Source organism: Larus michahellis, chromosome 12, assembly GCF_964199755.1.
Source record: "Larus michahellis chromosome 12, bLarMic1.1, whole genome shotgun sequence".
Lineage (NCBI taxonomy): Eukaryota > Metazoa > Chordata > Aves > Charadriiformes > Laridae > Larus > Larus michahellis.
Window position 1 is genome coordinate 5,113,630 of NC_133907.1, and position 17,897 is coordinate 5,131,526.

The 17,897-nt window shown below is 41.9% G+C and overlaps 1 protein-coding gene across 1 annotated transcript; it reads right to left on the minus strand.

The window, feature by feature from the left end:
- Positions 1-569: 569 nt before the first annotated feature.
- RAD21L1 (RAD21 cohesin complex component like 1) lies at positions 570-17,352 on the minus strand. Its single transcript, XM_074605345.1, has 14 exons — positions 17,312-17,352; positions 15,352-15,572; positions 13,679-13,808; positions 12,246-12,345; positions 10,656-10,762; positions 10,097-10,282; positions 9,397-9,492; positions 8,349-8,462; positions 7,079-7,308; positions 5,636-5,738; positions 4,713-4,852; positions 3,901-3,990; positions 3,103-3,180; positions 570-1,641 (listed from the first exon to the last, which is right to left on the minus strand). Exons 2-14 carry the CDS (start codon positions 15,493-15,495, stop codon positions 1,432-1,434), a joined length of 1,728 nt encoding a protein of 575 aa, XP_074461446.1. The 5' UTR covers positions 15,496-15,572; positions 17,312-17,352; the 3' UTR covers positions 570-1,431.
- Between the last annotated feature and the right edge of the window lie 545 nt (positions 17,353-17,897).

Genomic DNA, 17,897 nt, shown 5'->3' on the forward strand with positions numbered 1-17,897 from the left:
CGAGCCGCTGTCGATTGCAGTCTCGGCCTGGGCTATGCCTGGACAGCGCTGCTCCTGTTCGCATCGGAAAAAGAAAATAATGTTTCTTTTGCAGAGAACAAAAAGGCTTTTACCAAACAGGATCACTTTTCCCTCTGTTATACCCAGAAATGGAACCCCTCAGAGAACAGCAGCAAAGGTTTCCTATTGCTTATTTTATCAAATATTCCTACATGGGAAAAAGAAAACCAACTGGAACAACCCGCAGCCCACCCCTTCCCGCCCAGCACAGGGCTGTCAGCCGTTTTAAAGCCTTTTTACTCCTCTAACAGAGCTCTCGCCATCGATTCCTCACCTTCCCTAAACTCCGCGCACACACAAATAAATCAGCGTGTGACAGAACAGCATGTGTTAGCAGGACCCAGAAAGCCAGGATGACAATATCATCCACCCTTTCAATTTTTAAGAAAATCACCCAAAACACTGACTCTGAGAAGGCGAACCCAAGGGACAGCTTAGGCAGCTGCCAGTTTTGATCCTTCAGAACAAACGCTGACGAGCGAAGGAAACATCTTCTTCTGATTTTTATTGATTTCGTATTAAGAGACGTCAGCACCCCCACAGCACTGTAACACTCTGGAGCGCTGAACACACAGAGCCATCCCCTGCATCGCAGGTTTGATGCGACTGAAAAACACCGCCTTTACAAAATGACAGTAAAAGTGTTAAAACATATCCTAAACTAGGTCAAAATGCAAAGAAGCAGCAATGTTTCAGTTTAACATCCATTTTTAAATAGGTCTCCACATAAATAAAAGTGTTAGTCTTTAAGTAAACGTACTCCATGAAATCTAAAACTGCAGGATTTCTAGGAAAAAGGATTTCTTCCTGAAGCTTAGGTGACTCTTCTAGAGGTAGTGTAACTTCTCTCTGCCTGAACGCACGAAAGTGATGCTGGAAACAGTAACTTGCTAGACCTTAAAATACCAAATACTGAACATTTTTTGAAAGGAGTAATTTCAAATAGACTAAAGTTTTTTATAAAGAGAGCTGAACAGACTTCTCTTACTGATGGTGTTAGATAATAGACACATACAAGTCCCATTAAAAAGAATTTTACATCCAAAGCTGGTCTCCGAGAAAGGTTTTTAAGGATTTTCATTAAATCCCTCACAATGTAAATCTCTTATGTAAAATATGTATTTTAGTGGTATTAATTTATTAACAGAATAAGGAACTGCTCATCGTACAAACATATATATTAAAAATAAACATCCCAGCAAAGACCTTGGTAACCAATACCGAGGCAGCACACCTGCACGAGGCAGCTACTTGGCAGGTGAGAAAACGAAACAGGAGAGAGCTCTGCACACTTACCACGGTTTGACAAGATTTTCAACCATTTTCCAGGAATTTTCTGGAAAATTTAGAGTAAGACTGATTTTTATCAGCTTATCCGAATAGGACATGATTGCAGTGAGCGTTGAACATTGGGCCGAGGGTGGCTGTAATGTCAGCGAAGGGCGTGCTCTGACTGAGCTCAATAACCCACTGTTTCTTTAGAGCAAGAAAGATGTAAAACTTGGCCGCAGCTTCTTTCCGGTTGTTTTTCCGACAGAGCTCCCGAAAACTGAAAGCACGCACGCCTGATCGCTTCAGGTGCTGTGTAAGGGGGGAAAAAAAAAGAATCAGTCAGGTCAGCTTCACCGCCAGTAAAACCAGATGCCATCAAGTCTGAACTGGAGAGTGCTGCACAGAGTGAATATTTTCTGCTTGAACGCCTTGAATAGGTTCCCGTCTTGGCATTTGCATTTATATAAGTGGCTCTTGACATTTTATTGCCACAACATTGCAAGCACCTACATATGTTACTAAAAATCTACATAGGCCCGCAGTTCCAGCGAATTCCATGAAATTGTACTGAGGCATGTGGTGAAGCGCATCTGTAATGGTTTTCATGATTCAAAACAGTAAAAATCATTGTGTACCCTGTTCTTTGGATGCAGAGCCCCAGCTATATCATACTTAATTTCACTCACAGCGAACTTAGTGTTATTATTGCTTGTTTCTTAATGGCTACACTTATATCTAAGTATTTATTTATGGGTGTTGTGCAGAACCTTTGAAATACGTTCACATAAAATAATTTTTAAAAACAACAAGACGACTGTGAAGTCAGACTCCATCCCTAAGGAACAGCCTGGCTTGGAACAAAGTTTGGTGTGTTTTGCAGACAAAACCCTCTCCCCACGCCCTCTTGCCCACGCTCGGATTTCTCCATCGCCTCCATTCTCTGTTCAGCCATGTGGCCCTTTGGATTAGAGAGGTGACCTAAAGAAAATTAACTTTTTACCATGTTTTTTCCACTCCCCCCAACCAGACCAATGCTGGAGCACCAAAACCCTCGTCCAAGCAAAAAGGAAGAACAGCACCGAGCTGTTAGGCCAAGAGTTTGGACATTCAGCATCAGGGCAGCCCGTGCTGGCTCCTGTTACAGTCCTGTCGATACAACATACGATATCGGATGTTACAGCTTCATCAGTTTTACAAGGATTTCTGCAAGAAAAGCAGAATAAGCCTTCCCGATGCAAAGGCTAAATCAGGAAATTTAGCTCCCTGATAAATTTCAAGCACCCTGAAAACACTGGAGCATTAAAAACCTCTTAAAGAAGGGGTTTCCAGCTTTCTTGTTAACATCACCCTTGCTCATTTCCCTCGCCTTCATCTCAGAAACAGCTCAAGCAGATGAATAGCTAAATGATGGCACCCTGCAGTGCTCAGCTGAGATCTGGCAACCTGTAAGCAGCTAGGAATCAGGTTTTGTAGAGATACGCCAGAGCATACTCATAGAAGGAAGAGAGCAAGGCCTTAGCGTTACAGCAAACACTGCTGTGGGAGCAAACGTTAAGAAAATTGTAGCAATTCTAGCAGCTGTGGGAGAGGACACCATGTCAGGCACTGAGAATCCTGATTTCCTACATAAATACCCAATAAAACGCAGTTGAACACTGCATATGAGAGGCAGCAATATGATCATCAGTGTAAGGAGGAGATTTTCTGACGTGGTTCAACTGAAATCAACACCTGGTTTTGGCATCTAATTACAAAATCCAGCACTGGTACCTGTAAAGTTTTTAATAACTGAAGAGTTCTTTTGCTCCATCTTATTTCTTCACTGTCGTTGCCATTCCTCATTAGCTCCTTGAGAGGAAACAGAACAGAAGGTTAGACAGCATGTGTAAAAAGTCATACCCCATGATGATAAAAAGGACAGGAGTTCCAACCCAATTGAAAATCCAACTGTAGCTGGGCATTTTGATGGCCATACTCAGGGACTTCTGACACCTCTGTGTTCATACTAGGCTTTGTGAAGCAGAGAAAAGAATGCTAACTACGTTCTTTTTGCCACAAAGAGACGGATCAGGTGTAACAGCATGTTAGGTACTATGGAAGTGGTCCTGGTGAGCCTTGGGGAGGCATCTTCACAAGAAGATACTGTTCTGCATGACTAGGATTCTGACAGCGGTTGTACTGGTCAGGGGCCAAAAAGCATGTTCAAAGATCTGGTTTTAGATTTTGGGCTCAACCTCTGCAGTCGACAGGAGAAGGCTGCCCTTGTTTCAGAGTGTCTGAGTATCCTCGTAGCCAGTAAGTTCAGAAACTTTTTCCTTCTTACAGGACGCACGATCCCTAAATATGGAGCTTTTTCCCTCACAGACTGTAACCTTTGAATGTTGGAATACACGTATCCCTGATGATCAAGCTATAAAGGTTTTGACTGGGAAAACATGTACTAAGGATGATGTTAGTACACCAAAATTCACTGTAAGTTCATGCTGCCGTCACTTTTTTTCTTTAATATTTCTGAGAAAGAACACAGTTCTGAAATAAGTCAGAGCTGTCAGCTTTGAGTAGACATACATTTGCTAACTCAGCTTGCTGTGTTTCAGCTTCTTGGCCCAGTGAATTGTTCACCAGCGAGGAGCTCTCTGAGAAAGCCGTGCCATCCTGCTGTTAGAACAGAAAGGACGATCAATAGGCATTAAAATTATGCATACTATGTAATTCTCAATTACATAACTCTGCTGAAATAATTTATTATAATAAATGTTTTCCAAAATTTTTTTCATAGTTGCTATTTCCACTGTGTTTTTTCTCACACAGGAAAGGACCTTGCTGTGGTATTTATCCCACAGCGGGATGAATAGCCAAATGATGGCACCCTGGGCTCAGTTCAGACACAGACCCTACTTTTCCTGCTGCCATTAGGTCTAATTTTGTCATTATTTTTCAACTTTAATAAGCCTCATATTCTCTAAAGAATGCCCTTTCATGTTAGCCTAAATAAAGAATGGCAGAAACAAATAATTTGTTATTAAGTATTTCCTTGATATGAGACACAAAAGGTAAGTTTTATCCTTTATAAAGGTTATTATATTTGTCTCTTCAGTACAAAGAGGCTATATTTCATGTTAAGGTTTCCTTTATGCTTAGTGATTAGACTGTAATCTATACTGATTAATAGATATTTTAATTAATCATTCATTCATTGTGAGAGTCTACCAATGTGTTTATAAATAAACTTTCACGACACAAGCTACTTAATGCTGTATCGCCTGTCTCTAGCATCCTTTTCTATTAGGTAATTTCTCAACATGTTCCAAATGGAACCCTTGCATAAAATGAAAGCAACAAATACGATTCGGTTTCTATAATTTATGGAAACTGCTCACTATAGTTTCACCACAGTTATCATCAGTTTCATTTCTGTTATTCTGTGATGTCAACATAAACGAATCATTTCTAATTTTTCTCTCAGTCTCTGAATGAGCTGACTCCTGCAGGTAACTTGGCTCTTCTACTGTCAGCATCTCTGTATTAATAAAAAAACAAGGTTTAAGAGGAAGTTACCGTGAATCTCTGTTCTTAAAAAAAAAAAGAAAAAAACTGAAAAAGAAAAATCACACTCTAGTCTAGCACTCTTTGAGAGTAAGAGCCAGAATGAGTAAATACAGAATAAATATCATTCCTAATAGGACCGTGGAAGAATGTTTCAAGCGAGTTTTTCCTGGAAGCATCTAAAAGTTGACCTTTATGGACTTGCAGGAGGTGGTTTTGTTGATTAACTTCTGAAGCAGATGTACAGATTATATTTCTAGCAGAGCAAAGGAGTGAAAGCGGATACATCACCTCCTCAGCAGATCTATAACGTAACATTTCTTCTGGTTTGATATTAACCACAACACAATCTTCAAGATGCAAAGAGAAGTTATTTATATGAATTAGGAAATTCAGAGAGTGGTTTGATTAAACTCAGAATACATGGAAAGCTTTTTTTAAAAAAAAAAAAAATAAATCTGCAGTTTGGTAGCCAATTAGAGAAACCAAAGGTGAAACTAAAAATACCTCCTTATGCCACAAGGAAGAAAAAGACTTGCATTTCATTTCTGATCTAAGGAACAAAAGGACAGCAAAGTACTTATAAAAACAAAAAAATATATTTTTTTAATAATTAACAGTAAATTTCCTTAACATTTAACTTTCTTGGCCTTTGATTTGTGGAATACTGCACACAAACACTATACACATGTATCTCAAACATAATGTAAAATATTTTCTAACTGCTAATTCTGCCACAACAGAATTAAAATATTACCTGTGGTATCTTGCTTTTTTATTGTTCCTTCCATTTCAGACTTCGTCTGCATTCCATTTCTTCTCATCTTAAATCCGTGACTCTTGAAGCATTTTGCAAACAACTGAAAATAATTATTTTTATTTGTTTGCTTTCAGAATATCACGTCTGATTACTTGCAAACATCAATTACAAAGGTATGATTATGAGCTGTATATTAATTACTGCAACCTAGATTTTAGAGATTTGAATTAGGTCATTTTGAAAACCTGCAATTTTTTAAAAAAGTAATTTCCTTCTGCAGCTGCAATTTTGGCATTGAACTCCGTGAAGAAACGTCTTAGGAACAGCTTGGATCGTTTTTCCTTGAAGCCAGCCAGTAAGGAGGGATGAAAGAAAAAAACCCATCTGCAGTTATCTCTGTGTGGATTTCTCTCCCCATGTACCAGTGTGTGGGTATTTTTCATCCTCATAAAGAGCAAGTTGTAATTCTGCATGTCGACTCTAAGTGGTGAAGCTGTGCTGCTGTAACGAACCTGCAGAGCTGTTTGCCTGCAGACCCTGCGTCCCAGATCTCTCAAAGCTACACGACAGAAGAAATACAGTGCAATTAACATAAGGCTGCTGCACAGAGTTTACACCGTATCTTTCCATATCACCTTGTAGACACGTTGATCTCTTCCTTATCACCAGCTCTAAAATTACAGCTTCTTTGAATGATCTGTCAGATACTACATGGGGACACAAGAGGCTTTGCTAGATCATATTTCCATGAAACAAGTACATCTTTCTTATGCAAAAAGAGCAGCAAGGTCCACAGCCACAGGAAAGGGTGGTCTGGCCCACCCTTCTAGCCAAAGTGAGAGAGTGATCAAAAACCTCTTGGTCCTCTGTAAGGCAACTCCCTGACTGCTTTCCAGCTGGAAGCTTAATATCCAATTGAGAAAGTACAAATGCCATTAGCATACCTTGTTTCCAAAACCATTAACCATATAATAATAATAATAAAAAACCCCAATGTTTAAGCCTCATGTACCTTTGAAGTAAATACAGAAGAAAGATGTGGTCTCATATCGCTTACAGAACAGAAACAAAACAGAAAAGAAAAAAAAAAGGCAAAGTAGAAAAGAAATCATCAGAAATCTAAAAAGTTGTGTATTAGTGTACCATCAGTCAGGCGACAGTATGTGAACTGAAACATCAGCTCTCAAGTTTCTTTGTCATTTTTTACTTGTTGGAGTGCTGGAGATTAAAGCTGCGAGCTCTAGAGATGGTCTTTCTGATGAAGCAATTAGTAGTGAGTACGCAAATAATCATCAGGTATCCACCTGAACTGTACTGCAAAACAATGCTGCTACAGGAGTTCACATAAAACCAAGTCTGCAAAATCTCTCTCAGTCAGATTCTAGATGTGCAACAGTCCTATAATCTATACATAAAAACCTACAAGGAATTGATCTTTACCATTTGCAGCTCGGCATGAAACACAGGCAGTGTAGCGCTGGACAGGAGTTTATCCACACCTCCCGATTTCTTCCACATCATTGTTTTTTTCGTTGGGGGTGCGAGGTCTAACGTAGCAAGGGTGTCTGTGCAGTTGTTAAGTTGGTTATATATAGCGTTGCAGTCAAGTTCCTTGTTTACATCCACAAGCAACTTCCTCTTTCTTTTATTTTTTTTCCTCTGGGTGACAGCTATTTAGAGCAAGCATTAATAAAAAAAAAAGTCAGTCTAATAAGCTCGATTCACAGAACACTTAAACACACAAAAAAAGCACTGTGAATCAAACGGACAGGCTGCTGACCTCCTGAAACACTGCACAGAGTTGAAAATCAAAGTACAAGCACACGGGCCACTTCTCCAAAAGTTTTCATAAAGTATACTCTTTGTATTCTTGTACAGGAAATTGACGTGTGTTTAAGTACGGAAGACATATGACTATTGTACTAAAGAACCAGGAAAATGAAGACTTAATGAGGACCCATGATACACCAACAAGGCTGAATAAGCTAATCAGGAATAATCCATCAGGAAGTTAATTGTTCCAAGAATTGCTGATGTACTCAACAAGTTGCATTACCTCATAATTAATATCTGTATTTGTCAGTTTAATCCTTTAGCAATTTAATTAAGAAGTACACAGTAAATGCAGAAGAGACACATAGTTTGGTTATATAGCCATAACTTCCTGAATATTATTTTGTCAGGCTGGAAAATTCCAGTGTTTTGTATTAGCGTCAACATGAACTTATCTATTTGCTAACAGCCATCAACATGATAGATGTCATTTAGATTTATTCATAGAAGAAATGTAACATTTTTCTTTTTGGATCTTATTAAAGTTAAAAGTTCAAAAAACAAACTTTCACAAAGGCCTGAAAGTTTTAAGATTGTTATTTTACACATAAAAATCACTGACGTGTCACTAGCAATAAAAGTTCTTCAGCTGAAATTTCAGTAACACTCATGAACAGGCCGGGCTTGCAGTGCTCACAGAACTGCAGAGCAACAAAACTTGATTTGGTACGTGGAAAAAACTGTAAGCAGAGATTTGGGCAGATCAGATGAACGACCTGATACCGCTTTTGTATAATAGTTACCATAAAATAGAACTCTGACAGCAGGAGCAGATGAAATCTAAAGTGGGAATATTCTGTTTTGCAAATATTTTCACTAACAAGAAGAAAAACAAACGTAGTTAACACAAACAGCAAGAAACTGGTCAAGTTCTGACCTGTATCATCAACTGGCTCAAGCACAAATCCTTCTTCTTCTTTTGACACCAGCGTTGTTTCATTCATTAGATGACTTACTTTCTTAACAGGGCTGTCTGTGCCTTTGGACTCAACTATAAAAAAACCCAGCAAATAACCCAAAGAAAAAAAAGTTTACAAGATGGAATAATGTCTCAATCTCATGACACGGAACGATATCAGACAAAAAAGATCAGAATTAGAAAACTATGATTTTGTCTACAATCTCACAATCTCTTAAACCAGTAATAACTGGCACTGCTGCTGCTCACATTCTGCACTGCACACTTCCCTTTGCTGACATCGGAATCCATATGACCGGGTGGCGGAACAGACTGAAGAACTGATGTGGAGGAAAACCCACCTGATGAAAAGTGTTTAGGGGAAAAAGCATTTCTTTTCAATACCTATCTGTCTCCAGTTCCAGGCAACTGCATGGCAGTGTGGATATTTCTGTCAATGTAAAAGGAACAGGCAGTACCAGCACTAGCACAAGGAGGGGCAAGTGCCATTGTTTCCCTTTAAAGCTGTTCCATAATTCTCAGTTTTAAAGTAACAGTGTGCTGGGGGTATAAGGGTTTAAGATATAAAAAAATTTCCAAATTTAAAAATTAATTTCATCTATATAAAATCAAAAAAGGCTAACAACACCTTTATGAACTACTAAGGTGTCATTTGGTGACGAAATATGAAGCCAGAAATACTCATAGGTAAAGTTCAAAGTTACAGCATACCCTTTTTCAGCTTCCTTTCCCTTACAAAATTGATATACTGTCTAAGCAGGGTGGATCAACAGCATATCCAACGGGATGTCATATAAAAGCATTTCAAAGCAATGTCAAGTTACAAATCTGGAATCCCTAGGTCAAATGAAATTATACCTGAAATGGTGGATGAAGCATATTAGAAAAAAAAGCAAAAGACATGAACAAAGGAAAAAGGCACGGGATATTATAGAAAGCTGAATGTGAGTAACTTTAGGCAGGCACAGAGGGTTTGTGTGAGATGGAGCAGACGCTGCAAACTCACTGGCTGTGCTGTTCTCTGGCAGATCTTGTGACAAAGGACGTTCTTCCTCCATATCAAGAACATCTGGGCCATTTTGCTCATCCCTCAACAGGATTTCTTAAATATAAAGTGCATAGTTTTAATCATTCTAATCCTTAGTAGTCATGAAGTAGCTCGATACAGCCTGACGTTACTTATATAAAGGTTAATTCTGTGCAAACAAAAAAGCTCAGCTTCCACAGATGGTGTAAATGATACGGCTGTCTTCAGCAGTATAAAAAGAACATCAGTCTTAATTTTGAGATTTCCACCTTTTCTTTGAAAAGTATGATATTGGTACCGTTTAAAAGGTATAATTTATAAAGGGTTACATAAATACTCTAAATCATGTAGAAGCTATTTTGCTGCCTTTGTTATTACAACAATAAAGGTAAAAGTGTTGCATGATTTCACCTTTGAAAATATAAATTAAATTGGTAAACATAAAGTATAAATGAATGCCTTTAATTCTAAAAAACTGAAATATGTTCTTTAATGCAATTCTATTTGGCAGTGTCTAAGCAATTGTAGATTTTAGTGACAAGAAGGAAAAAAAAGGAAGTATGAAAACAAAAAAAAAGATAGAATTTATGTTGGAAAACAATCCATTTCATGCTTTTTTACTGTAAAAATAAAAATATTTGGAAAGAAACTAATTCTGTTTATCTGTGGCAAACCCTACCAATCATATCTACAGCTTCCTCCTCATCTCCAAAACAGTCATTCTCAAAAGAGTAAGTATCTTTATGCAGGGCAAAGTTGTCTCCATTCATGCTCGCGGAGTTGTGATCAGCCACAAAACTGTTACTGCTCGTTAAGATGCTGCCGTCAGAGAAGCTCTGTTTTCTTACTGCATCTGGTTCTTCATCTGAATAAACACAGAATTTCTGATGTTTCCTCTGCATGAATTTTTGAAACGTGCATTTATCCATTTCCTAATTTTTCAAATATTTTTTAAAAGATTGTAAGACAGCCCATACCTCAAACAGAGTAAACAGTTTTAGCTAATTCAGTAAAAAGCAGAAAATGTTGGGTTTGATTCTCAGTCTCCAATATGAGATTACTTAGGCAGAGTACTTACACAAAAATTTAAGCATAAGACACTATGACAGCACAAATATGAAACAAATGCACTTTTAATGACAGCTTTTTCACATGTGGAATGGACTCAGACTGTACAAAATGTTGCATAAACCACACTTTTCTTTATGTAATATTTCTAATTTCTCAACTTCTCTCACCAAAGTTTCTATCACAGAGAAGTATATTGCTTTCGTAATCCTCTCTAAGTGTGATGTCTTCAGCTCTGCTCTGATTCAAGGTAAAGTGTTCAGCAACATCAATGGCACTGATAAAAAAAAAAGTTATACAAAATATAGTGTGAACTGAAACCCATTTAGCTGGAATGTGAAAACTTGTTTCTAAAGAGTCTTCAATCCTGACATTTTATTGTAAACCCCCGAAAGATAGCTTCTGCTTTGTACAGCTTTGGAAGTACCCGGGCTGATCCTCACTTCTGTGGAGAGAGAACAACTGTTTCCCAAAGCTATTTGCATTCAAGCCATTTAAAGTTTTATTGATAAAATTCACTGCTTTGGATTTCCTCTAAAAGCTAAAAATAAGCCTATGGAAAACAGGTGCTATGTGTTTATTAAAACGGATACCTCTAAGTAAGTAGGCAGCTGCCTTCTTTGCTACCCAAAGCTCCTAGGCAATCCCCAATATACACTGTACAGTGAAGACTGAATCTGCAATAGCCATAACAGAACATAGCTGGGGAGAGGCCCACGAGGAAGGGAAAACATTTAATTAACTCAGCTTTGAAATACCCACACACACACCTGCAACTCCATGAACAAATGATCCAGACGTATGCTCAGAAACAACCCCCTCTAGAAAGAGCAGGCATATTTATAAGGACAAAGGAAGCACCCATACTCCTCTCCATATTTCTCGTTTCTCCACTCTCTTCTGCCAGTAAACTTGGGCTTGTGTAAGCCCTGTTATCTACCGGACACTTGTCACATAGAAGGCATCTAATTAGTGTAACACCATCATCTGCAAATCAAACCACACGGACTCTTCGGGTAGGTAGAAAAGGCACGCTTTCACGCTTTACAGAGTTAGCACACTGAGGTGCTTGAATAAATAGTAGTATACCACAGCTGTGCTTACTAAATACTAAACACTTAAAGATCCCATCAAACTGTATTTATGACGAGGTACAGAGGAAGCCTCAGTGGAAGTCTGTTATCCTGGACCTTTGGGGGCATCAGAGCCACCAGAAACACGTCTTGGCCTCCTGCTTTTTATCAGTTTTTCTACATTAATGCTGATTTGTGTCAGAAAAGCCAAAGAAATATGCTGGCTTTTCATCAGGAGCCAAGCTGACTACTGCTGATAAAATACCCAGACGCAAAGAGCAATGGAGCAGAAATTAAATGCAATTGCACAATGGAGCAGTACAACATTGCGAGGTTACTAGCCAAAGCTTCCTTGGTCTTACAACAGGATTTATGCTAACTTTTATATCTGCTCTTGATGTCAGAAAGTTGTTTACAGGCTTCACTCAGACAATTTAAAATTAGAAAACCCTGAAGTTTAAGTTCAATACGTTGTCTCATTGTAAAGGTCTGTTAATTAAAAGGATTTCAAGGAACTCTACAATAGCACAACTCCCATGACTACCCTTGTAAAGCTGACTTGGAATTTAGGAGAATTCAGTTACCAAATCCAAACAATTCCATCTGAGTTTTGATCAGATAACAGCAAGGATATATTTTACTTCTGAAAATACTAAAATAATGAAAAAAAACGAGGGAAGCATTTACTTCAAATCAGGTAGTGGTGTTTCAAAATCATGAAATTCTTCAGGTAATGTAATGGACTGATAAGCAGCCTCAAAGGTCTCTTCTGGAAGGTCAAGAAGTCCTAAAAGAAACAGACAACATAACAAAATAAGCATCAATAAAATAAAAGTAATGTTCTCCCAAGCACGTATAATAAGACTATAAACCTGTCAGGAAGGTCTGCTGCAATTCTAAATAGCAAAAAGCTTAGGCACTTTGTCAACAGGAGTCCAAAGTGGAATTAAAATCCTTAATTTACATGTACTGTAGAAGCCATATTTTTAGAGACAGATACAGAAGAGTATGCTGCTACAGGACCTGAAATACTGTAAATACATCGGGTTTATGAACAGCTGCTTTAAGTCCCTGAAAGATTCTCACAGCTGACATTTAGCCTAGAGTCTTTCACACCACTTCAAATGAATTATTGCATCTTCTCTTTCTCTCCAGTGTCTGTATAAGGCTATTCCCTAGCATCAAATAATTATGAAGTCAGACTGCAAATACTTGGTAAACAGAGAATCCTGGAACAATTCAAGTGCGAAGGGATTTCTGAAGGTCATCTAATCCAACCTTTTGCTCAAAACAGGGTTAATTTCTAAGTCAGATCACTTTTGACTATTTCTGATGATGGAGATTCCACAGCATCCCTGAACAGCCTGTTTCAGCGTTTTATCATTTCCACTGTGAATTTTTCCCCCTTTATAGCTAGCTGGAATTTCCCTTGCTGCAGTTGTGACCATTGTCTCTTGTTCTTGTGCTGTGCAGCAGCTACTATAGTATCTATTAAAAACAGATAGTACAATGCACTTATCTTAAGTGTTTCTTCTGGAGCTTTCCAAATGTTTACAAATACTAACTAGCTAATCGCAATCACATCCTTGAGAATAATGTGGAGTAGGTATTCACTATTCTGCAAACAGACCAGGTCACAAAGCACGTTAAGGCTGGCAATAGATCCTGGTGTCCTGTTCTTTGCCCTTTTTTTAGACAACAGTGCCTCCTCGTTTGGTGCCTAAGTACGACAAACATTCAGGCGTCGGAAAAGGATCCAGCCATCTCTGCTCCCTTCTTGCTGGCTACATGGCTAGAGCTCAAAACACGCTGTCAGATCTGGCACTAACACACTGTTAGACATGTTGTTGGTGTCATCAGAAATTAAAATTAATTATCTAGCAATGGAGGCTAAATTCAAGCTTCTTCTCATAAGACCACTTAAGATACTGCTTCTTTTAAAGGAGTTAAAGACCTGAAATGGCATTAAATTAAGCCAGACTAAACATCAGCAGTAGGCACTAGCATGTTCAATTTCCTTTGGGATCAATAATGTATATTTAACAGAAATATCCAAAATTAACTTTTAAAATGAGAGATGTAAAAGACACAGATGGAAAAATGCAGAATTCTGTACATACCTGGGCGAAAGGCTGTCTTCATTTTTGTCAAAGCTTCACTACAGTCTGCCAAGAGGTACTTTGCTTTCCTGTGGTAAATTCGCACAACTCCCAGGAGTAAGTGTCCAGAGGTTCGCAGAGCTATTGTAAACTTTGATGATTTAAGAAAGTTGTGCAGGAGTTAATATTTTTTGCAAAAATATTAAAATGAAAATATTACACAGTAGTGACAGAGTGCCAGTAACATACACCAGTACAGAGCCCTACAAAATTCAACAGGGCTTTGTACTGATACAGAGGATTGGAAACAGAAATAAATTTTCAGAGCCAGGAACTTCTGGTTGCTTCTGTTCCTAAACGTTGCCATGCCAAAGTACGAGTCCTGAACTGATGCTCATTCTTTATCTAAAACATCTCAGTTGACTGCCAACAGTGTAACACATCTGAAACAGAAAGTAGCTGTGCATATCCGAGTATTTGACACTTTGGTTATTTAAGTGAGCAGACACCATAACTATGCCCTTATTTATGCAAAGTCTTCCTGCACCAAGCACATTCAACGTGGTCATGGCGATGCTAGGCAGGACAGCATGCAAGGGGAAGTAGGAGGTACTTAGCTAGTACCTTTTGGAAGACACTTCCAAATAATATCAGGATCATTTTAACAACGTTATTAATCACAACCCATGCGAGACAGACAATGAAATTCAGGCTAACAAATATCAAGCAGGTATTTTTATGGAGAAAATAAAAAAATCTGCTTGCACCAGCTGAAAGCCTTGGATCTCCTGAGCCATCAATTAGTGACAGTGCAAAGCGTTCCTCGCTGTTCCCTTGGATGCAATTGCAATGGCGAGGCCAAGGACTGACTCACAGGTACTTGACTGCCTGCATCTGCGCTTGCTTGAGTCATACCTTCTCTGCGATACGCAGAGGACTCCAGCCTCCGGGATTGTTCATACAGAGTCTCTCATAAGCACTATGTATGCTTAATTATATATTTAATGGTTTATAATGAGGGACCTGGAAGAATTCCACTGAAAGTGGAAGTATGGTTACAATCTATCAAAAGTTATTTATTATAACATCAGCAAATGCATTCTCCTCAAATGGTCTGTGTACAATTCCACAGCAGTTTTCTTAGTCCCTTGACTTCAGTTAAGCAGCTGAATTTTCAATCTTTTTGAGACAATTTCCTCAAATACCAGCATTTCCCAAATTATGTTGAACAATACCCACAGTTGTTACTCAAAAAGTCTCCAAAGAAAGTCCAGTACTACCACACCACTCTGCACTAATGGGCTCCTGTTGCCTCATGAGCAGCTCAAACCCATGTCCCATGATCCCTCGGCCAGCGATGCCCACACAATGCTCCCTGGAGCTCTATCAGCATGCGGAAAAATACATTTGAATATATTGTGGTCACATTTTCTTATGCTGCACATAAATGTATCTCCAGGAGTAAAATAGCAAGTGAAATATTTATATAACTGCCATTTAACGGGATGGAGATTTTATCCGAGTGAGAAGTGAATAAAATCAGAGTAGGAGTTTACCTCACACTGGTTTTGAAATAGCCACGAATTTGTCCTACTAATTCAATATCCACGATAGCAATAGTCCCATTCCCTACAGAAGATATACACCTCTACCCCAGGACTCACCAGAAGACACCTCATCGTTTAATAGCGTACCTTCGGCGAGATGATCTTTTCAACGGTAGTCTCTAAATTGCACTCAAATATATGAGCTTTGGTGAGCTTCTTCTCCCAGTGGGCAGCAAGCCATATTTTGGCCAACGGCCCACGCTTGTTGATGAGAAAATGCATGTAGAACATGGTGCTGGGGCCAAGGCTCACAGGCCAACCCTGCTGCCACCTCCTTGGGACGTTCCCCTTCCAACAGGAGAGGGATCCTGGGGCACAAAGCGGGAAGGGAGATTTAGCGGGACCTGAGGGGATGGAGAGACCCTGCTGGGTGCTGAGGGGACGGGGGGATTTAGCAGGGTCTGAGGGGATGAGGGGACCCAGCTGGGCACTGAGGGGACAGGGGAGATTTGGCGGGACCCTGAGGGGACGGGGGGATCCAGCCAGGCCCTGAGAGGATGGGAGGATTTATCAGGACCTGAGGGGACACGGGGGATTTAGCGGGATCTGAGGGGACAAGAGGGATCCAGGCGGGTGCTGAGGCAATGGCGGGGAGGGGGAATTTAGCAGGATTCTGAGGGGATGAGGGGAGCCAGCCAGGCACTCAGGGGATTAGAGGATTTAACAAGACCCTGAGGGGACAGGGCAGGGGGGGGTGTGTGGATTTGGCAGGACCCTGAAGGGATGGGGCAAGAGGATTTAGTGGGGCCTGAGAGGATGGGAGGATCCAGCCAGGCCCTGAGGGGACAGGGGGGATTTATTGGGACCTGAGGGGACGGGGTGACACAGCTGGGTGCTGAGAGGACAAGGGGGAATTTAGTGGGATCTGACGGGATGGGGGACCCAGGCGGGTGCTGAGGCAATGCCGGGGGAGATTTAATGGGATGCTGAAGGGATGGAGGGACCTAGCCAGGCGCTGAGGGAACAGAGGGAGCTTTAGTGGGGCCCTGAGAGGATGAGGGGACCCAGCGAGGCACTGAGGGGATTGGAGGGGGATTTAGCGGGGCCTCAGGGATGGGGGGGGGGGGGGGGGGAACCAGCCGGGCGCTGAGGGGACGGGGCGGGCGGATTTAGCGGGCCCCGAGGGTCAGTCACCGCCGGGCTCCCCTCAGGCTCGGCGGCGGCGCGCGTCTGGCGGCGGCTCCCTGCGCGCTCCCGACGTGGGGGGGGGGACGGGGGCGCGCGGCGGCGGGAGCGCGCGGCGGCCCCCTCTCTGCAGCCGTCCCGGTGCTCCGGGGGGCTCCCGGCCCCGCTCCGGGCGGGCTCCCTGCTCTCAGAACCTCGGGGTCCGCCGGAGAAGCCCCCCACTGCCTTTGCGGGGGGGCAGCCATGGCCTCTGGCTTCTGCACTGGTCCGCAGAGCCCGGCCTGTGTGCAGCTGCGCAGGTGACTCACAGACTGGTTCGAGTTGGAAAGGACCTTAAAGACCATCCCGTCGCACCCCCCTGCCCTGGGCAGGGACACCTCCCACCAGCCCAGGTTGCTCCAAGTCCCATCCAACCTGGCCTTGAACCCCTCCAGGGATGGGGCAGCCACAGCTTCTCTGGGCAACCTGGGCCAGGGGCTCACCACCCTCACAGCAAAGAATTTCTTCCTCAGATCTCATCTAAATCTCCCCTCTTCCAGTTTAAAACCATTACCCCTCGTCCTATGGCTCCCCTCCCTGATCCAGAGTCCCTCCCCATCTCTCCTGGAGCCCCTTTAGGGACTGGAAGGGGCTCTAAGGTCTCCCCGGAGCCTTCTCTTCTCCAGGCTGAACCCCCCCGGCTCTCCCAGCCTGTCCTCACAGCAGAGGGGCTCCAGCCCTTGGAGCATCTCTGTGGCCTCCTCTGGCCCTGCTCCAACAGCTCCTTGTCTTTCTTGTGCTGGGGGCTCCAGAGGTGGATGCAGCACCGCAGATTCCCAGAGGCCTCCCAGGCAGGGACCTACTGGTATAACTAAACCCCCATTGCCTTCCAGGGGGGTAACAGGGAGCACACACGCATCTCCAGGAGCGCAACGCCACTCACCTCATTTTCGGTTCCTGTGAATGGAGAGCCCCTCCCTGGCACTCTCCTCCTCCCAACCTCTTTCCCCCTTGACATTTTAAAAGCCCGCTTGGGAGGCACCACCCCATCTCTTTCTCCGCAGGTCCTGCGTAGCTCCAGGTGCGTTTGATAAAACTGTGTTGGAGAAGGAAATTTGCAGAGGGGGGCGGGAAAAGAGCTTCAGATCTGATCTCTGTGCAGAGGGATAAGGCTAAAGGTGTGTGCAGCCACCCACCTGCATCACCCGCAGCCACCACCGAGGAAAGGGCAGCGTGTTTGCACACTTATATGTCACCAGCCACACAAAAATTAGTTTGTCAGCCCTCTGTTTCATGCTTTCCCTGCTTTGCTTTATATTCAGGCAGAGCACAGTGTGTCTGCTGGTGCTCCTGAGCCACAGCCCAGCGCATCAGCTGTTGCCATATCACAAGGCACCTGTGGTTCCCCCTCCTCCCCTCCCCCATCTCCCCTGCGGCCTGGTGTTAGCTAAAGATAATTAGATCTCAATTATCACCAGGAAAGTTTTGAGCCTCTTCCCAGTGCGGCTCTGCAGCTGGTCTTAGTGGAA